The sequence below is a fragment of the Ranitomeya variabilis genome, chromosome 6, assembly GCF_051348905.1.
Source record: "Ranitomeya variabilis isolate aRanVar5 chromosome 6, aRanVar5.hap1, whole genome shotgun sequence".
In the NCBI taxonomy this organism is placed as follows: domain Eukaryota; kingdom Metazoa; phylum Chordata; class Amphibia; order Anura; family Dendrobatidae; genus Ranitomeya; species Ranitomeya variabilis.
Window position 1 is genome coordinate 41,805,773 of NC_135237.1, and position 22,398 is coordinate 41,828,170.

Here is a 22,398-nt window from a genome sequence, read left to right on the forward strand (position 1 = left end):
AATCACGGAAAAAATAAATAGGCTTTCTATGGCCCACTCAGTGAGAGATGGCACACACAGGGATGGCACTGTAGCAGAAATGCCAATCTTAATCTCCCACAAAAAAAAAAAAAAACAGGCACTGTCCTACAATTACTATCTCCCTGCAGTAATCTAAGCCAGGTATGGCAGGCAGCAATAGGAGTGGACTGATGCACAAATTAAATAAAAAGTGTGGACAAACAAAAAAGATAGCTGTGCAGAAAGGAACAAGAGGATATGTGCTTTGAAAAAAGCAGTTGGTTTGCACAGTGGCGTACACACAGCAATACAGCTATCACGGAGCCTTCTAGGGCAGCCCAATGAGCTACAACGCTGAGAAAAAAAAAAAAAAAAATAGCTTCCACTGTTCCTGCACACCGAAGGTGGTGTTGGACAGTGGAAATCGCTACAGCACAAGCGGTTTGGTGGTTAGTGGACCCTGCCTAATGCTCTCCCTGCTTCTGACGAAGCGGCAGCAACCTCTCCCTAAGCTCAGATCAGCAGCAGTAAGATGGCGGTCGGCGGGAACGCCCCTTTATAGCCCCTGTGACGCCGCAGACAGCAAGCCAATCACTGCAATGCCCTTCTCTAAGATGGTGGGGACCAGGATCTATGTCATCACGCTGCCCACACTCTGCGTTCACCTTCATTGGCTGAGAAATGGCGCTTTTCGCGTCATTGAAACGCGACTTTGGCGCGAAAGTCGCGTACCGCATGGCCGACAAGCACAGGGGTCAGATCGGGTTTCATGAGACGCCGACTTAGCCAAAAGTCGGCGACTTTTGAAAATGATCGACCCGTTTCGCTCAACCCTACTTATGACCCAGACATTTCCCAAAAGTTATGTAAAAAATCTTAGCTCAAAATAGAAGCAAGATGCCATTTTTTGAGATAACTCTGACTATTCTAAGCTAACTTCTACAATGTCTATAGATGGGGGAAGCAGCCAGTTTATAAAAATTTTCAGTAGTGCGGTATTTTTAAGAAAAAAAATAACGAATTTGAAAATTAAATTTGAATTTGACATAAAGGAAACACAATAGTGGATAGTGGAAGAGAATATTAGACTCCTACATGAAGACCAGAAAATCCTGAAATTTCTAAACGTCTGAGTTTTCAATCATTCTGAGCAACCTGAAAAGCCGAGATGTAATTCTCCACCATTTTTCTCACCTTAAGTCTCTGTAGTTTATTGGTTTGAAAGGTTTCTTGGCCGATAAGCTGCATTTATGGGATGTTTATCTTGGCTTTTGTCTAACCAGGGAGATGTCAATAACCCCCATTTCATTTTACAATTTCTATACATTACTGAAAGATAAGATAACATCCTGAAGGATTCAAAACATACAAGAATTCTATGGACGACTTTACACATAAAGAAACTAGCCATCCATTTCCATATTTGGATGATTGATTTTTCTTGGCTTTTTACCATTTTTGTATCCCTTCATTCCATTTTTATTCTTCTCACGGTATTGCAGAGGTTTAAGGAATTATGTATTGTTCTAACTTGTTGCATAGTCACGTGTACTGTTTAAAAAAGATAAATCTCAATCAATTCAATCAAGGAATGGAAAACGATAGGTTGATTAATGCTTAATCATTTTTAATTGGGTGGTGGAATTCATTTGATAGGGGTAGGTGGTTTTATTAATTGTACTGGAGGTGGTTGGCAGCATTAATTATACTAATTGTGAGTGGAAGCACTAATTGTACTGGGTTTATATGGTGATATCAATTGTAGTGAAGCTAGGTGGCGGCATCAATTGTATTCGAGAAAGGTGGCAACATTAAAAGGGTATTATGGTTTGTTTAAAACACTGACAGCGTCAAGTCATGGGGATAAAAGAAGAAAATCAGTTATACTCATCCGGTAATCCGTCACCCTGCTTCAGCACTGCCGGTCTGACAGTCTGTTACACACCTGTTGCAGGTATCCCAGACATGTCTTGGTTTACTTCGGACCACTGCCCTCTGTTGTGATCCACGGCAGGTTTTACAGGTTGCCCGGCATGGCTCAGTGCAGTCAACTCCATGATCTTGTTTAAGGCCTATTAGGACACACACCTGTCTTTTTGGATTGTGACTCAAGGCTCTAGTTTGGTTTACTCCACCTTCTGTGCACCCCGCACGTCTTTTCTTGCTGATGTTATTTCATCTGTCCTGCTGCTCCCAAAATTCCCATGTGTGCCATGTCCTCGCTCCCTACATGCTACCAGCTGCACCAACACCCGAGTTCTGTGGACTCACCCGGACCTGGGGCTTAGTGTGTTCAGGTGACAAGGTGGGCCTAACACAGTCTCCTCTGTATCGCTAATGATGATGTCCTGACTCATGACCACCAGTCAAGTGACCTGTGCGGTTATTGATTGGCTGCAGGATCAGTAGTTGGGTGGACAAAACTTCATCGCTGCTGGTCTATCGGAGAGCATTGGAATGGCATCACTGGAGCAGAGAGCAAATTCCCATGGTGAGTAAATCATTCAGCTGCGGCGATGAAAACTTAATCTCCGAACACTAACAAATACTTGGAGATCACCCGAGCGTGTTTGGGAAAACCCGAGCAACGACTATATTCGCTTATCACTAGTGGTGACATTAACTGCTTGGTGCTCCTCCTCAAATATTCACCTCTCCCTTTTTACTGCTGCTCCGGTCTCGCCAGCGTCTTCTGCCTCTCTGTGACGTCTCAGGGCAGAGAACACTATGACGTCACTACAGCGAGCCCTCTGTGCTCAGCAGTGCAAAGAATCAAAAGAGAACGAAGCAGCAGGGAATTTGCCGAGGTGAGTATTTTATTTTTTATTTTTTTTTGTATGTAGAATTATATGGGGTCTATTATAGTGTGTGGAGCACTATGTAGGGCCGTTATACTGTATGGAACAATATATTTGGCCATTATATGCTGTATGGAGCACTATATGGGGCCATTATATACGGTATGGAGCAATATATGGAGACATTATGTAACGGGGATGGTGGAACCACAGTGCCGTGGTCAGAGGAGAGCCTGGAGGGGCGTGACTAGGTGAGCACTCTTCACTAGAGCCCCTTATGGTGGGGTTAAGCTTGGCTTCTGATGGACTTTTAGTAAAGGAATCAGTTACTGACAATCCCACTGTCATCGTTCTGCCCTTTGTTTCAAACTGAACTCCGGTGGTTCATCGTGTACCAGAATAGTTTTAAATTCGGTATTCTTTTTTTCCTGCCAAGTTTATATATAAATGTCCGTTAACAAAAATAGACCTATTAAATGTGACCTATTTCATGATGATGTTTGTAGAGGACGAGGTGAACATACAGAAGATATGTGGATTTTGCCAGACCACTAGAGTTCACTGTGTGCAGGGATAATAGGCTTTGTATGATGAGTTCCAGATCTAACAAGATAACGACAGCCTGACGGACATTGATATACTCAAGAAGAACTAGATTGTTGTACTCGGCAGGCAGCACATTAGAGTAAGTTTTTAGATAGATACTGTAGGTATGAAATAGATAGATAGATAGATAGATAGATAGATAGATAGATAGATAGATAATAGATAAATAGTGGATATATAGATTTAATCATAATTTCATTTTGTTCCCTCCTTCCCAAACTTTTTGTTAAATAAGTCAAAGTATCACTGGCCATATTGCTTCTTTGTTCTATATTCAAGATTTAATTAATGGTCTCGTGGCCGCTGAGTTTAGCAGGACTGAACCTGTATTTGCAGGAACAATACAAGCAGCATAATAACTACATTTTGTGAGGATTTTGGCAAAATGCATTGTAGCTCTTGTCTTGTTAATGCATACTCTGCTAAAATTCACTTCAATAATGTTACGTTCGCATTGTATTAATGGATGTTTATTGCACAGAGAAGAACATTATCTCACATTAAACAAGCACTCCTCCTCCTCCTCACATCAAAGTTCTTATCCTATTAATATATTGCTTTCATCATATTATATAGCACTGTGTAATTACAATTGCTCATTTTGATCTTTTACCCAGTTAATTCTTCTCTTTCCAATTCTCTCTACGACTACACATGATTAAAAGAAAAGACAATTCACGGCTTTGGGTTGCGCTAACCAAAATCATTATCTTTGATCCAACCGTTGGTTTTTATGGTTGAGAAAGACACCAGTGAGGCATGGAAACACATTGTGGAATAAAAACCGCTTTTTTATATACTGGATTGAGGATCATCATTCCAGATAGTGTACCTCATAACCTTGAAAGGTATCACCCTATGGTTTGCTGTGTTTCCCTGCAGTGTTTATCTAACACATGATTAAAAACTGACTAGATGAATCCTTCTAAGCTCTATGTAGAAACAGGAGGTCAGTTTTCCCTATATGAGTCATAAGTCACTGCAAAAGTCCCTGGCAAAGGGGAGGGGAGGAGCAGTTGGGTCAGGAGTTGAAGAAGAGCATGATTTTTGCAGGGAAAATAAACTTCCTTTTTATACAGAGAAAAGAGAAGAATTAGCTGGGTAGAAAGACAGAATGAGCAATTGTAAATACACAGTACTTTATAATATGGTGAATGCAATCTATTAAGAGGATAAAAAAATCTTCTGCCATGTTTCACTGAAGTTAGAGTAGACTTTTCTTTATAGGATTCATTTCATCATCTATAAATATGGCTTTGCCATTATTGATGAGCGTATCAGGCAAAATTCAAATTTGCCAGTTCACATGTAATTTTCCTGGAAATTCAATTTGCAGAGCATTTTTTCTCCGCAAAAGTAATGTCCCTGATTACGCTCTGGGATCTCTACAGACCCTAGTGCATAATAAACGTTATATATATATTAAAAAAATACAAAATCTTTATACTCTCTTCACCACACAGCTCTCACTGCTCGTTGCATTTTCTGGTCTCCTCCTTGAGCTCTGAAATCTCTGAGCCTCTCATTGTGAGCAGGGACCTCCAGCTCTGCTGATGCCTGGGCAGGATCTGTGCAAATACAGTACCGTCCTCCCCAAGTGAGAAGCAGGGATCAGAAGATGCAACTAGGACCAGACAAGTCACCTTTTAATCTTTAGATGGCTCTTTACGATTATGAAAAATGGTGACCGCTGGCGCCATTTTGCTGAATCCACGTAGAATCGAATGATCAAAAATCTACATTTTGGTGAATGCTAATTGTTGTAGAACTTGAGTAGATTTCAAATTCACTCAAGTTCATTTGCTCATCTCTACCTGGTATTCACTCCCAGCTCTAGTTTTTACATCTGTTCATACACTTTCCATCATGAGCGAGGAACATGGATTAAAACTGATCTTTTTAAGCTTCAAAGCCATAATTTATTTGATAATTAACCTATTACTTGCCAAATTAGCAATTTTAATATTTTTTTTTAATGACTGATTTTTAATGATTTGGGTCCTAATGAATCAGAAACATAATTTGCAAAAATTTTTAAAGTACGGATTTTTCAGAACAGGGCGTCCCAATATTCAATTAAAAATGACAATGACATGATTTCCTAATTTGAAAACATTCATTTTACAAATACAACACAAAAAATTGGACCTAATAATAAAAATTATTTATTAAATTAATTTTTGTTGCTAGAAGCTAAAGATTAGGCGTCCCCAAAAAAAGGACATTGGTAGATAATGGGTTAAAATAATGTGAACACAGACAAGGTAGGGGACGAGTCTCAAATACATGAGTTTTTATGGTGAGGTTATGACTACAGTGCACATGACCACTGCAGCCAATCATTGAGCCCTGCGGCTTATACTGTATACATTGTGCCGTATACATTGTAGTCATTACATCACTGCTGAAACCGGAATGAAGATACCAAGGCAGCAGCGGAGAGACAGCACTAGACCCAGGGAGGGTGACTACCACCTCTGTTTCAAATTTTCAACATCTGCAATGCTACGGGGAGAAGACATCTCATCATGGAAAGCCAGTTTGATTTTCAGGGGTGCCAATAATGTTGATGACAACTATTAAGGAGTCTCTTCGACAAATGCAATATGATTGTGGCAAAATTGCATGGGAATACTTGTTTTTGCAAAAAATGTTTGTGTTGTGGTAATCAACCTTACATTCTTGTTAATGGGGTCCTCTATGGTTATAATATCGATGACCTGGTGTCAGGATTGGCTATCAGTCTAAGATTAGTGGGGCTTGCTTAAATGGGACTGAGCTGCAATCAGTAGCAGAAAGTCGGACCAACTATCAACCAGATATAGATGGCCTATCGTAAAGATAGGAAGTAAAAACCATGAGGAAACGTTCCCACAATGAGTTTTTGGTGAGTTTTTTTTACACTGTCTATTTAAAATAAATGCAAGTAACTTATTTTACTTAATGGGTGCAGAAAATCTGCAATATGAAAAACTCACCAAAAGCTCATCATGAGAACATAGCCTTAAAGAAGTTGTCTACTACTCTGACAACTTCTTCTCATACCCCTCGCTTGGCCCTGATAACATGCTAAAGCTTATACTCACCTCCTGGGCTTGTTCTTCCATGGGGTCTCGTGCGGTGTTGTGACACGTGACGCCAGCGCCCAATCAACCTTGGGACGAATCAATCATGAAGAGGAAGACCGGGTTGCAGCTGATAACGGGCATCATCTTCATGTTTGATTTGTCCAAAGGCGGAGGCAGTAACATTGGCACTGATTGGGCACTAGCGTCATGTGTCACAACACCACGCGGGAATGGTGCCACCACAGGAGGTCAGCTTTAACATGTTATCGGGGCCAAAGATTTTGATCAAGAAGGAGTTGTCCTAGTTGTCAGAGTAGTGGACAAGTCCTTTAATGTACCTATAGACAACAGTCTCACATTTGCCAGGAACTGTTCTGATTTTTCAGAAACAATTCTGGCAAAAAGGGGACCCAATAAGAGGTCAAAATCCCTGTCACTACCATGTCATAGTTTCCATAATTTTAGTCACACAGATGTACGGTATGGCTAGCTACTGGCACTGTATTGTGCCTTTACTTATAAGAACTGTGAATTTGTTGCTTTTATTTTCCCAGAAACGACCCTGTCTTGTGAGTTCAGTGCGGACACTTGCACGTGGACCTCAAAACCGTCATTTGGACACATCCCCTGGAGACACACGAGTGAAGCGAACACTACAGATATGATGTCTCTGCAAAACAACCAAGGTAATTACAAAAGTAATAAAGCATGAATAAAACATCTGCAGAAATACATCATTTGCAATGGGCCATCAGGACACATGAAAATGATTGTTTTTTTTAAGGCAACGAATATGGTGGATGTATCTGTTCCTACAATTTGCCAGATGAAATAATGCATTTTTGAATGTAGAATTAATTGCCTAATAGGAACATGCAAAAATATCTAATTATATTTGCATAACACCTGCAGCAGCAGCTCTGGTCGCAGGAGAGAAACTTACTGCCGAGAAGTATACTAAATTTCATTGTAATTTTCCCTTCCACGTATTCTATTATGTTTCATTTACTTTATGTGTGTGCTGATTGTTTATGTGTACTGCAGGGGGAACGTAGAGCGGAATTAAATCTGCAATGTTTTTGTAATTAGAATTTGCAGTTTACTAACAATAAAGTATATCGACTCCAAGATTTGTTCTATTCTCGGCAGCCATAAGTCACATTTATGTACAACTTACGTAAACCCATGTACAGTTTTCATAGGATTTACACCCAACTTTCCATGCACATATCACCTCATGTCTAGGCAAGGGGGTAATTAAAGAGAGCGTACAAGGGAGTAAACTTTTAGGGCTATCGTTTGGGAGGAAGTTGTTCATGGTGTTGAAAGGCAATGTCCCTTTTCCCAGTTCTACACTCTCTACCGCTGTGCATACCCTTAAACACTCACTGAATGTCCATTGGGGTGCCACCAAAGCCTCCCAAAATTGGACCTTGCTTCCAGAAAGTTTCAGAAGGCGTTGGAGGCACCTGGAAGACTTGCCAACTTCTCCAGATCTCGGGAAAGTCTCAACATTTTCCAGGAGCCTACAGGACAGTTTAGTAGAGTTGACTAGCATGCATATGGTTCACGTGCTCCACAGATTCCACTACCTGCTCCACTCTCCTTCTCTTAGTTTCCGATGACCTCTTGAACGCATGCGCATGGGCGCTATGACACCCGGAGATCACGGCACAGTGTAGGACATACAAACTTTTCATCATCTTCTGCTCCTCACCACTCGGTGACCCCGTTCTGTAACTTTACGAGGTCTCCACTTTGTGGCTGAGTTGCTGCGGTTCCTTCTACTTCTCAATGATGCTACTCATAGCTGACGCTGGAATATTTAAGGGTGATTAAATATCACGAACTGACTTCTCGATAAATCATCATAGGTTTATTTTATATTTATTTATTACATATATACCGTAATTATAGACTTTGTTCACTAAAAGTTAGAGCGACTCATCACTGTCAAATCCCATAGACGTCAAGGGCAGGAAGAAGAACTTCGCAGCAGATTGATAGAAGAAGTTCCTGCCGGGTTGTGGTTAATCTGCCCCTTCTACCACGGGTACCATACTATATGCGCTATTGATTGTCACTGTGACAAGATGGGTCAGAAAGCTTCATTCTAAATAATGGACTTTGTCTCGGCGGTCATTTTATTCAGCATTTCATCCTAGGATGCAGTTTTTTGCAGCGTTATCAGCTAAAGGTTATTTCTATTAGCATAGTATGTAATTTCACATTACTGTTGGGACCTGCGCACCAGAGAAAAAGAAGTATAATCTCCCCATAAATGTCAGAATTCAGAGAGAAAAGGCTGAAGACTGATCTTTGACATTTCTAGAACTGGAATCATTGCATTAAGCAGAACACAAAGGTCTGGCCACGGAGATTGGGAGTTTGTTTTCTTTGGCATTTCTCATGATAATGTATTGCAGAGTAAAATCTCCTTCATCCCAAGAAGAAACGCAGAATTCTTATATAGGCAAATGATTAAATGTTTACAAAGCTTTTTGTCTTTTTTTCTATGACTATCTTGTTACTTTGTAACAGGGACATAACTAGTATTCATTAGTGATCCAACTTTACTACTGGGAGCCCAGTTGGGACAAATGACTCTTTGAGGAAGGGACACTTTTTATGGCCTACACAAGCCGAAACATTTGTAAGGTTGTATTTCTGGAAGGGAAGACCCAAGGGGCATGTATTATAGAAATGTACCTTGGGCACCAAGAAAGTTTACCCTAATCCTGGCAGCTGGGTCATTCAGGATGCCCGCCTGATATTTAGAACAGGGATACACTTTTTTTTTTACCTGTGGTAGGCATTCAGGTAATTCTGCTTCTGATGTAGTCCTATACCTGACATCATGTATTCTGATTGAAGAGAAAGAGGGCAGCATCCAATCCAGGTGAAAAGAGTAAAAAGTCTTTATTGCGCCATCAAGTCATACAAGGTTTCGACAGAGCATGGTCTTTGTCAAGTATACAATATGATACAAATGGCCACCTTAAATAGTGTGGAGCTAGAGTAAGTGCCAATCACCATCAAGGGGCAGCCTTTCTTAAATACATATAAACAACATTAAAAAAACATAACGTGTACATTGTCCGGTGATGTGATCACGTGATTGTACGTGGCCGCGAGCCGGAGGTGGCTTGTGTGCATGCGCTGGCGGTCACCTGGCGGCCGGTGGACATTGTGAGGTATATACCTTAAGGAGCGTGGGGATTGGGCTACTTATGTTTGAGCGCCAATTTATTATTTATCTGTGACTGGGTAAGGCGATTGTTTACAAAGGAGGATCTGCCGATTGGTTGAGCAAAACCATGACAACTAGATAGTCCTAATATGATTGGGGTATACATATAGGGTTTGTGCCCTGTCTTAGTGCACTGTGTGTTTGATTATTAATTATTGTATAGAATTGTCTTTTAAATTGATATAGCGATAATATCAAATATGTTTTGTACACATTGTTATTTTTTTTAATGTTGCTTATATGTATTTAATAAAGGCCGCCCCTTGATGGTGATTGGCGCTTACTCTAGCTCCACACTATTTAGGGTGGCCATTTGTACCATATTGTATACTTGACAAAGACCATGCTCGGTCGAAATGTTGTATGACTTGATGGCAGAATAAAGGCTTTTTACTCTTTTCACCTGGATTGGATGCTGCCCTCTTTCCCTTCAGTTGTGAGTACTTGTCCAATGGGGTCTATGGACTGTGGAGCGTGCATCCCAAGTATCTGAGTGCTGTCGGTTGTTGTTTTTTGTATCATGTATTCTGATGTCTATTTAATTCTGTGGACATGATGTGAGTGCAAAACCAGGAGCAGAGGTTAAAGTTGCGCTCAGGCTGTCATGTTTAAAGAAGCCCTCCCATCAAAGTTTTTATCTTCTTATTATATTGCAATCATCATATTATACAGCACTGTGTACGTACAATTGCTCATTTTGCCTTTCTTCCCAGCAAATTCTTCTGTTTTCCATTAGGTTTATGACTTCTAAGCTCTTAGTAGAAACAGGAGGTCAATTTTCCCTGCATGAGTCATCAGTCAATGCAAAAGTGCCTCGCAAGGGGAAGAGGGAGCAGCTGGGGATGACTAATACAGGGAAAATTGACCTCCTGTTTCTACACAGAGCTTAGAAGGATTCAGCTAGTCAGTTTCTAATCACGTGATGTCATAGGCCTAATGGAAAAGAGAAGAATTAGCTGGGTAGAAAGGCAAAATGAGCAATTGTAAGTACACATTGTCATATAATATGATGATTGAAATATATTAAGAGGATAAAAACTTATCGTAGATGGGTGGACTTCTTTAAAGGCTTTCTAAGGTGATCCAAAGGGTTGGACATTTCAGAGGTGGCAAGAAGCATAAATAAAGGGGTTGTCCAACTTTGGGACAACTTGTGTTGCTTAACTGCATGTATTCTAGGCTAAAAATAATTTTGGCACTTGGTTTTCATTAAAAAGTTTGAACAGATTGGGTTTTAGAGGCTTTCTCTGCATATTCAACTTCTCAGATAATAAATCAGCTAAGTAAACGTCTGAAAAAGACAAATAAAAGAATTACAAATTCTGTTGTCAGACCATCAAAACAAGCTCACTGATGGATTCTAAATGGACTCATTTGGCAGCCAGCAATGGACAGCGCAAGACGGAGGCTATAGACGGCAAAGAGGGAACATTATTAATGAAACTAATGTAAATCATTTTTTGCAATTGAGTTTCATTAATTAATACATGCATTTAAGTAAAAAAAGAAAATTGTCCCAGACGTTGGACCACCTCGTTAACATCAACGGTACTGCTTGCAGATTGTTTGGACTCTGAACAGTTTATATTTATGGTTTTTTTTTTGCAATTTTGTGATAGTTGTTCGCTTTAGTCCAGACTCTCTTGGTTTGCTATCAACATGTCAGCCGCTATGCTTGATATAGCGGCAATTCTTCTTCACACGAGACTGATCTTTTTTGTGAATGCTTTGATAAGTAAGCCGTTTGCTGACAGTGATAGAAGAATATGGTTTGCGTTAGATTTCCTCTATTCCTGGCGGTGCAGTCATCAGTGTCTGGGTGCAGGCCAAAGCGGCAAGTCACAAGCTGCACAGAATGTCATTGGAGTGTAAAGTGAGACGAAAAAGCCGGCATAGCCTAAAGCGGAGACAGAAAAGACTTGCAATTTACTTCCAGCCTCTGGGTCTAAATATGCAGCCCTCTCACATCTGTGAAAACCGCGACATCTCTGGGACAAGGGAGGGCTGACATGTGTCTCCTGAGAACCGCTGGGGAAATATGTGACTCCAGGGTAATACAGAGAAATGTGACATTGTTGTCTTTATACCTCTGTGCACTTAAATTTATCTGAAAAACAGCAAGAGGAGAACAATGTGTAGAAAGCACTGTAATGGAGGCTTCATTGGATCCAACCTAGAACATTTGGTCCATAGCCAATAACATATTTTACTCATTATATTGGTGTTTCAATAAACCTGTTTACAGTGGCATGTAAACGTCTGGGCACCAATGACCAAAATTACTGTTATTGTTAACAGCTAAGCAAGTTGAAGATTAAATCTCTAAAAGACCTAAAATTAAAGATGACACATTTCCTTTGTATTTCAGTAAAACAATATATACAGTATATAGTCATCTTTTATATTTTAAAAATTACAAAAAGGAAATTGGGCCGATGCAAAAGTTTGGGAACCGTGCATAGTTACTACCTAGTAGCATCCTCATTTGCAAGTATCACACCTTGTAGCCAGACAAGAGTCTTTCAATTCTTGTTTGAGGGATTTTCATCCATACTTCCTTGTAGAATTCTTCCAGTTCTGTGAGATTCCCTGGTCGTCTTGCATGTACCGCTATTTTGAGGTCTAGCCACAGATTTTCAATGATGTACAGATAAGGGGACTGTGAGGGCCATTGTAAAACCTTCCGCTTGGGCCTTTTGAGGTTGTCTATTGTGGATTTTGACGTGTGTTTAGGATCATTATCCATTTGTAGAAGCCATCCTCTTTTCAACTTCAGCTTTTAACAGATGGTGCTATATTTGAATCAAGAATTTCTTTAAATTTCATTGAATCCATTCTTCCTTCTACCTGTGAAATGTTCCCCCGAACCATTGACTGCAACACAACCACAGAGCATGAATGATCCACCATCATGTTTAATGGTTGGCAAGATGCTCTTTTCCTGAAATTATGTGCCCTTTTTTCTCCACACATACCTTTGATCATTGTGGCCAAAGAGATCTTTTTCAACCTCATCGATCCACATGATTTGTTTCCAAAATGCATCAGGCTTGTTTAGATGTTCTTTTGCATATTTCTGATTCTGAATTTTATGGTGAGGGAGCAGGTGAGGTTTTCTTCTGATGACTCTTCTATGAAGGACATATTTTTGTAGGTGTCTCCCATCAGTAGAACAATGTACCACAACTCCAGAGTCTGCTAAATCTTGAGTCTCTGAAGGTCTTTTACAGTCAAGCGGGGGTTCTGATTTGCCTCTCTGGCAATCCTACAACCAGCTCTCACTAAAATGTTGCTTGGTCTTCCAGACCTTATCTTGACCTCCACTGTTCCTGTTAACTGCAATTTCTTAACTACATTTTGAACTGAAGAAAGGGCAAATTGAAAACTCTTTGCTGTCTTCTTATAGCCTTTTCCTGCTTTGTGGGCAACTATTTTCATTTTCAGAGTACTAGGCAGCTGCTAAGAAGAAACCATGGCTGCTGTTTTCTCGCACAAGGTTAAAGGAGGCTGGCTTTTCATATAGCTGGGAAATTTGGCCTTTCTTAACGATGATAGTGAACGAGCCATAACCCTAACAGGCTGATTAAGGTGTGAAACTTTGGTCAATGTTATCAGAGCGCATAAATCTCCAAGAGTGCCCAAACTTTTGCATAGGCCCATTTTCCTTTTTGTAATTTTTAAAATGAAAAAAAAAGACAGTGTATATATATATATATATATATATATATATATATATATATATATTTGCCTAAAATACAAAGGAAATGTGTCATCTTTAACTTTAGGCCCTTTAGAGATCATTTAATCTTCAACTTGCTTAAATGTTCACAATAACTGTAATTTTGACCAGGAGTGCCCAAACTTTTACATGCAATTGTATCATGTTATGTTCTGCGGATGGTACAAACATGGCTACCAGCTTGAGTATAGTGCAGTGACTGACAAAGACAATATCAACTTAAAGGGGTTATCTAGAACTTTGCTTATTTTTTGCTATGTGTTTAAAATCTTACAGGCAGGTAGTTGCTGCCTACCTGCCTGTTCTGCCTCGCGCCGGTCTCTGCAGGCTCAGTGTGGTCATCTGCCGTCAATTCTGCGGCTTCCAGTGACATCACGTCGACAGAGCAGCTCTGCTCTATTGAAAGGGCATTACCTCCAACGTGGTATTTTCCGAAATACTGCCTGTACCACGTGCCACGCCAGAGAGGCAACGGGAGATTAGGGAGGTTAATAAGTGGCTCAAGAATTGGTGTAGGAAGGAGGGGTTTGGGTTCCTGCAGAACTGGGCCGACTTCTCAGTTGGCTACAGGCTCTACGCTAGGGACGGGCTGCACCTCAATGGGGAAGGTGCAGCTGTGCTGGGGGAGAAAATGGTTAGAAGGTTGGAGGAGTGTTTAAACTAGGGATTGGGGGGGAGGGTATTCATTTTATAGGAGGGGAAGATAGTGCAGATAGAGACCTGGGCACAAATAAGGAAGTTGGGGGTGGCGGTGGCATGGGGGGGTGGGGTTAGAACAGTTAGTAATTTAAGAAAGAATAGAGGTACAGAGAGTAACATAAAGTGCATGTATACTAATGCCAGAAGCCTCGCCAACAAAATGGACGAATTAGAACTAATGTTGTTGGAGCATAATTATGACATGGTGGGGATATCTGAGACGTGGCTGGATGAGAGCCATGACTGGGCTGTTAACTTGCAGGGCTATAGCCTGTTCAGAAATGACCGTACAGATAAGCGAGGGGGAGGGGTGTGTCTGTATGTCAAATCGTCCTTAAAACCCATTCTGCGTGATAATACAGGTGAATTTAATGAAAATGTGGAGTCCTTGTGGGTGGAGATAAGGGGAGGGGGAAAAAATAATAAATTACTGATAGGGGTTTGTTATAAATCTCCAAAAATAATGGAAGCAACGGAGAATATCCTCGTAAAGCAAATAGATGAAGCTGCGACTCAAGGAGAAGTCATTATTATGGGGGACTTCAACTACCCTGAAATAGATTGGGGAACAGAAATCTGCAGTTCCAGCAAAGGTAATCGGTTTTTGACAACTATGAGAGACAATTACCTTTCACAACTGGTTCAGGACCCAACAAGGAGGGGGGCACTGCTAGACCTAATATTAACCAACAGGCCAGACCGCATATCAAATATAAGGGTTGGGGGTCACTTGGGGAATAGTGATCACAAAATAATAAGTTTTCATGTAACCTTTAATAAGATGGGTAGTAGGGGGGTGACAAGGACACTAAACTTCAGGAGGGCAAATTTCCAACGGATGAGAGAGGATCTTGGTGCAATTAACTGGGACGATATCCTGAGACACAAAAATACACAAAGAAAATGGGAGACATTTATTAGCATCCTGGATAGGACCTGTGCACAGTATATACCGTATGGGAATAAACATACTAGAAATAGGAGGAAACCAATATGGCTAAATAGAGCTGTAAGGGGCGCAATAAGGGACAAAAAGAAAGCATTTAGAGAATTAAAGGAAGTAGGTAGTGATGAGGCATTAAATAAATACAGAAAATTAAATAAATTCTGTAAAAAGCAAATCAAGGCAGCAAAAATTGAGACAGAGAGACTCATTGCCAGAGAGAGTAAAAATAATCCCAAAATATTCTTTAACTATATAAATAGTAAGAAACTAAAAAATGACAGTGTTGGCCCCCTTAAAAATAGTCTGGGTGAAATGGTGGATGAGGATGAGGAAAAAGCCAATATGCTAAATGACTTTTTTTCATCAGTATTTACAAAAGAAAATCCCATGGCAGACAAAATGACTAGTGATAAAAATTCCCCATTAAATGTCACCTGCTTAACCCAGCAGGAAGTACAGCGGCGTCTAAAAATAACTAAAATTGACAAATCTCCGGGCCCGGATGGGATACACCCCGAGTACTGCAGGAACTAAGTACAGTCATTGATAGACCATTATTTTTAATCTTTAAAGACTCCATAATAACAGGGTCGGTACCACAGGACTGGCGTATAGCAAATGTGGTGCCAATATTCAAAAAAGGGGCAAAAACTGAACTCGGTAATTATAGGCCAGTAAGCTTAACCTCTACTGTGGGTAAAATCCTGGAGGGCATTCTAAGGGATGCTATGCTGGAGTATCTGAAGAGGAATAACCTCATGACCCAGTATCGTGTTTACTAGGGACCGTTCATGTCAGACTAATTTGATCAGCTTCTATGAAGAGGTAAGTTCCGGACTGGACCAAGGGAACCCAGTGGACGTAGTATATATGGACTTTTCCAAAGCTTTTGATACGGTGCCACACAAAAGGTTGTTACATAAAATGAGAATAATGGGGAGGGGGGAAAATATGTGTAAGTGGGTTGAGAGCTGGCTCAGGGATAGGAAACAAAGGGTGGTTATTAATGGAGCACACTCGGACTGGGTCACGGTTAGCAGTGGGGTACCACAGGGGTCAGTATTGGGCCCTCTTCTTTTTAACATATTTATTAATGACCTTGTAGGGGGCATTCAGAGTAGAATTTCAATATTTGCAGATGACACTAAACTCTGCAGGGTAATCAATACAGGAGAGGACAATTTTATATTACAGGATGATTTATGTAAACTAGAAGCTTGGGCTGATAAATGGCAAATGAGCTTTAATGGGGATAAATGTAAGGTCATGCACTTGGGTAGAAGTAATAAGATGTATAACTATGTGCTTAATTCTAAAACTCTGGGCAAAACCGTCAATGAAAAAGACCTGGGTGTATGGGTGGATGACAAACTCATATTCAGTGGCCAGTGTCAGGCAGCTGCTACAAAGGCAAATAAAATAATGGGATGTATTAAAAGAGGCATAGATGCTCATGAGGAGAACATAATTTTACCTCTATACAAGTCACTAGTTCGACCACACTTAGAATACTGTGCACAGTTCTGGTCTCCGGTGTATAAGAAAGACATAGCTGAACTGGAGCGGGTGCAGAGAAGAGCGACCAAGGTTATTAGAGGACTGGGGGGTCTGCAATACCAAGATAGGTTATTACACTTGGGGCTATTTAGTTTGGAAAAATGAAGACTAAGGGGTGATCTTATTTTAATGTATAAATATATGAGGGGACAGTACAAAGACCTTTCTGATGATCTTTTTAATCATAGACCTGAGACAGGGACAAGGGGGCATCCTCTACGTCTGGAGGAAAGAAGGTTTAAGCATAATAACAGACGCGGATTCTTTACTGTAAGAGCAGTGAGACTATGGAACTCTCTGCCGTATGATGTTGTAATGAGTGATTCATTAATTAAATTTAAGAGGGGACTGGATACCTTTCTGGAAAAGTATAATGTTACAGGGTATATACACTAGATTCCTTGATAAGGCGTTGATCCAGGGAACTAGTCTGATTGCCGTATGTGGAGTCGGGAAGGAATTTTTTTCCCCATGGTGGAGTTACTCTTTGCCACATGGGGCTTTTTTTTGCCTTCCCCTGGATCAACATGTTAGGGCATGTTAGGTTAGGCTATGGGTTGAACTAGATGGACTTACAGTCTTCCTTCAACCTTAATAACTATGTAACTATGTAACTATGTACAGTAGTGTCGATGTCATGGTGATTGAAAGTTTGCTCCCCGACTTTCAATCAGCATTACGTCACCAGTGATGCCTCATTGATATAGCAGACTGGAAAAAGATGAGTTGCTCTGTTGCCGTGAGGTCAAATGATGTGACAAAATTGCTGGCACAAGCGGTTCATAACCACTCTGAGCTGGTACAGATTGGTGCCAGTCAGGACAGGCCCGTAGTCTCTAACTAAGAAAGGCTTTTTCTTGCATGAACCATTAGACATAGACAACGGATGCTGCATTAACGGATCCATTGACCATTGACTCCAATGTTGAAAAATGGATCCAGCAGAGATCAGTTAGTGAATAATGGGCTAAAAAGTTGAGTCAGAACGACTTTTTTCCTAACAGATTCCTGCTGGATGCATTGTGACGGATCATTACTAGACATGTGAACATAGCCTAAGATTTTGAGATACTTTTGGGTTCAACCTCTTGGAATTGGCTCATGGAGTATTGTTGACCATTGGCAACAAGGCTAGATCCAACCCTGGGAGAACCCTTGACAACAGAATCTTGTAGAACCATTTTAATACAAGCAGGTTATACTGGACCCTTTATTTACGATGTACTTTTTCCTTTCCCTCTTGTGAAATATCATTGTTCATTTACTTGTTTGCCCTGTGTCCTCCGTTTTTTCGTGCTCTGTACGGGTAGTATGTGAGTTACAATTTATTTAAAGACATTTTTTACTCAATGCCAACCCTTCTTTCAAGCAGTTTAGCCTTATACATTGCAATATTTCAATATTCATTGGCTTCTTTAGGATAAAGCAACACCAATATGGCATCTCATAGAGCTTGGCACGATCTTGTTTTCTACATGGCTGCACACATGCAAACAAAAACAACATTTGTACAAGTGTAACGGGGCACAGGGCAGGAGCTGTGGGGAGAGTCTCTTGTCTTCAGTGACCTGGCACTTTACATGAAAGTGTGGGTCCAGGCTCGGTGTGTGGACTTGTGCTGTGAGGGCCTTATGCCTGTGCAAGCTATATATAGCCAGTGGTGTGGACTCGCCAGGACCAGATGTTCCACAGCTCAATGAGGGAAACCACCATTCAAAAATAAAGTCTTTACTAAACAGCAAATTGATAAGGGTTATATGCAAGAGATTGTGGGTACAAAGTCTTATGGACGTTCCCATTATAGTATGCAACATTTTCCACAGAGTATCCTTCCTTTGTAGTTTACTCCAGGGCTATTGAGGCACACTGTTTCTGCCTACTGCTCCACAACCCAGGTTTATCACTACAGTCCTGGTCAACAAGTCTCCTTACCAGCTTTTCGGTTCCATGTCCTCCTCCTTCCACTACGGGCACCCTGGAACCCTTGCACTTAGGATCCCCACTAGTCCCACGTAGTCAGTCTAGGCCCATTACCTTCTGAGTTACAAGCTCTGGGGTTCATGATTCAGAGTCCTCTCCGAGGACATCAAATCTCACTACCCCACGCTCTTTAGTCTCCTCTCACTTAGGTTCACCTTTTCATGCAGATCTGCTCACTTCACACTCCAGATCCTGACTACCCAACAGGAAGCAGTCGCTCTCCCTAACACTACCCCACCCTTTGTGGGCTATTCTCAAACATTAACTTTATCTTTATTATTTATTATTATTATTATTATTATTATTTATTATTATAGCGCCATTTATTCCATGGCGCTTTACATGTGAGGAGGGGTATACATAATAAAAAACAAGTACAGTAATCTTAACAATACAAGTCACAACTGGTACGGGAGGAGAGAGGACCCTGCCCGCGAGGGCTCACAATCTACAAGGGATGGGTGAGGATACCGAAGATGAGGGTAGAGCTGGTCATGCAGCGGTTTGGTCGATCGGTGGTTACTGCAGGTTGTAGGCTTGTTGGGAGAGGTAGGTCTTCAGGTTCTTTTTGAAAGCTTCCGTGGTAGGCGAGAGTCTGATATGTTGTGGTAGAGAGTTCCAGAGTAGGGGGGATGGTGGCAGATGACAGGGTACAGTCTGTATACATCATTCTGGATTAATTCACAGCTCACACTTCTATGATGCACTTATGTGATGCACTGAGCAGATCTTACCCTATTGTAACTACCTATGCTACAGTCAACTATGTACATCTCTATACGACCTGTCCTTTGACACTATACTTTACACTATACAGAACATCCTATACTATACATTACTAACATTACTTCACACTATAAGTAACCATATCACATTACATTACAATTCATGTTACACAATATATACAAAAGACGCAAGACATTATTCACACTAGAATAGAACACATAACGCGATTAGTGTCTTCAGGGGCAGGAACGCGATAGCACAGTCCACCACCCTTACGCCAGAATAGAGCATCACATGTCGTTACAGAAACCTTTGTAGGATATTATAGCTGCACGTTATAACTCCGCACAACTCATTGGCACAGAGCTGTAATTCATGTGGTCATATGCAGAGTCAAAAGGAAAAACACAGCTTTATAACATCGACTCAAAGACATATCCCCGAAGATGCAAGTCCAATTCAAAGCATCCTCATCTTTAGCAAATGTAGCGTCTGATTACAACTTGGCAGGAAGAATATAATTAAAGCTATCATTTACATTCCAAATGCTTGGAAAATATCAACAAGTCATTGTCTAGGTTTCTGGTTTATAATTTTGGAATAGACCTTTAACATACAAGAAATAATTATAGATCCCATCTCCTGATAGACGAGCGATGAAGCCAAATCTTGGAGCAATATTTATTATCCGTGAAACTCCGTGTCCTGTGGTTTGGGGGAGGAAGAGAGTGACACGATGGAAATGGGAGGTTTCGTCCCTCGAGTTTTAACCTTTTTGTTATAATACATTTTATTAAAAAGTATTTGTAGTGAAGTAAAATGTCACCAAATGCTTGTACATGTCTTCCAGAAAAGTTCCAAAAGCCGTCACCGCTTAGCTGTACTAGACTGCTCAGTCTGATATTTTCATATTTGTATTTTTAGACATATCTTCATTTTGTCTGAAACTGTACATGATTCCATAAAGTCACCTCTTTAGCTGACATCGTGGTCATTAAAATCAATGTACTGATAAATATCAACAGATTTTCTTGGTAAAATTGGCGACAGTACATGTCACACAAATGGGGACATAGCATGTTTATTAATCCAAAAATAGCAAAAAATACTGTAGAATAAGTGGATCATAAAATAATAGCAAAGTTTATTAAGTACTAACCCTTAAAGCACCACTCCAGCAATTTTTTTAATTTCAGCACTGAAGTGGTGCAACTAATCTAAGTTTCCTGCCTGTAACATTCATCATCCGCCGTCTTTTGCTCTTCCTGGCGCCTGTCAGGTCCTGCGCCGCCATCTTGTGCCCGCAACTTTTTACTGACCGGAAGTCAGAGGTAACGATTACAAGTTCTCAGTGTAAGTCTATGGAAACCTTGTCCTGACTTCTTTCTGGCTCTTATAGACTTACATTGAGTAGTGACTTCTGGTTCGCCCAGCAAGCACTGGAGGCATTCGGAAGGTCACAACATGCAGAAGATGACCGGAGTGGTGCCAGTAACCGGAGAAGACAATGGCTGGTAAGAATAAGACTAGGAGCAGGGAACTTAGATTAGGTGGACCACTCCAGCGCTACAATATAAAACACTGGAGTGGTACTTTAAAGGGAACCTGTCATCAGGTTCTCCCCATATAAAGTACGGCCACCACCATTAGGGCCTTATTTTACAGAATCCTAGAATGTAGTAAAAACGTCCCCAATCCAGCCTGAAGATCCCAAAAAAGAGCATTTATTATCCTCCCAGAAGATGCGGTCCAGTTCGATAGTCATCTCTAGTCTTGATCCGGTGCATCCTCTGTTCTTGTGATCGGCGTCCATCTTTCCTGCATAGGACACATCATCCACACAGTGTCCACCATCATACTCCTGCGCAAACTTACCATACGTATATCTGCCATGCTGAGGGCAGAGCAAAGTACTTTAGTGCGCATGGCCTGGAAAGACCAAAGCGTGCAGCTGACCTGGAAGTAAAGCCGGTGTGATGGGGGATACTGTGTGAATGACATAGGACATATCAGCCACACAACGCAGGGAAGGAGGATGGCGATCGCAAGAAGAGACGAGGTCTGTGGGTATAATAAAAGGTCTTTTTTGGGATCTGCTGACTGGATTGAGGACCGCATTCCAATATGCTGTGAAAAAGGCTCTAATGGTGGTGGTCGTACCTTAAATTGGAAAAACCTGGAGATAGGTTCCCATTAATGTTGCCGTCTGGGTTAGTACTTATCCCACATTTTTATTTAGACCTCTTATAATCTTTATTCTACATGAACTCTTTAGGGAGATTTCCATTTACAAACAGTGGTCACTTTTTTTTTGGCTACTCTTAGTTCGCACCTGTACACACCTTGTTTCTGTTTGGAAATGACGGTCAGTCTTTTGTTTTGATTTTTATGACGGGTCAGTTACTTTGTGTAACATTCCCTTTATAATTCCATTTTCTTTTATAAATTGCGCACGTTTTTAGGTCTACTTAATATTCATGTAGTGTTACTGTTTCATTATTTGTTGGGAACACATTTTTAAATGTATTTTAGTGATCCCTTGCGGTCATAAAAAAACAGGAAAACAGACACTGATTTTCCTTATTTTCCCTCTGATATCTCCCGATATTACCAAAAAAAAGAAAAAAGAATATAACAGTAACAAAACAATTAAGCCAAATGTATCACAAAAAAAAAGACGGAGAAATTACTTGAATATACAAACGAGAATTTTTTTTTTATAGATCTTAAAATCGCATGTATGGAAAAAAAATGTGCCTGGTCACGAACGAGGGTAAAAGGTCCAATCTTGAACTGGTTAAAGAAGCCCTCCCATCGAAGTTTTTATCCTCTTAGTATATTGCAATCATTATATTATACAACACTGTGTAGTTACAATTGCTCATTTTGCCTTTCTACCCAACAAATTCTTCTCTTTTCTCTGCTCTTTGTAGAAACAGGAAGTCTCTTTTCCCTGCATGAGTCATCCCCCTCTTCAACTCCAGACCCAGCTGCTCCACTCCTCACCCTGCCAGGGACTTCTGCAGTGA

At 40.7% G+C, this 22,398-nt stretch overlaps 1 protein-coding gene across 1 annotated transcript in view; it reads left to right on the forward strand.

The window, feature by feature from the left end:
- MALRD1 (MAM and LDL receptor class A domain containing 1) overlaps window positions 1-22,398 on the forward strand; it is a 491,201-nt gene that overhangs the window by 102,305 nt on the left and 366,498 nt on the right. The window contains exon 6 of the mRNA XM_077268326.1: window positions 7,027-7,158. Within this exon, the coding sequence (XP_077124441.1) occupies window positions 7,027-7,158 (132 nt within the window). The remainder of the gene's footprint in view (window positions 1-7,026; window positions 7,159-22,398) is intronic.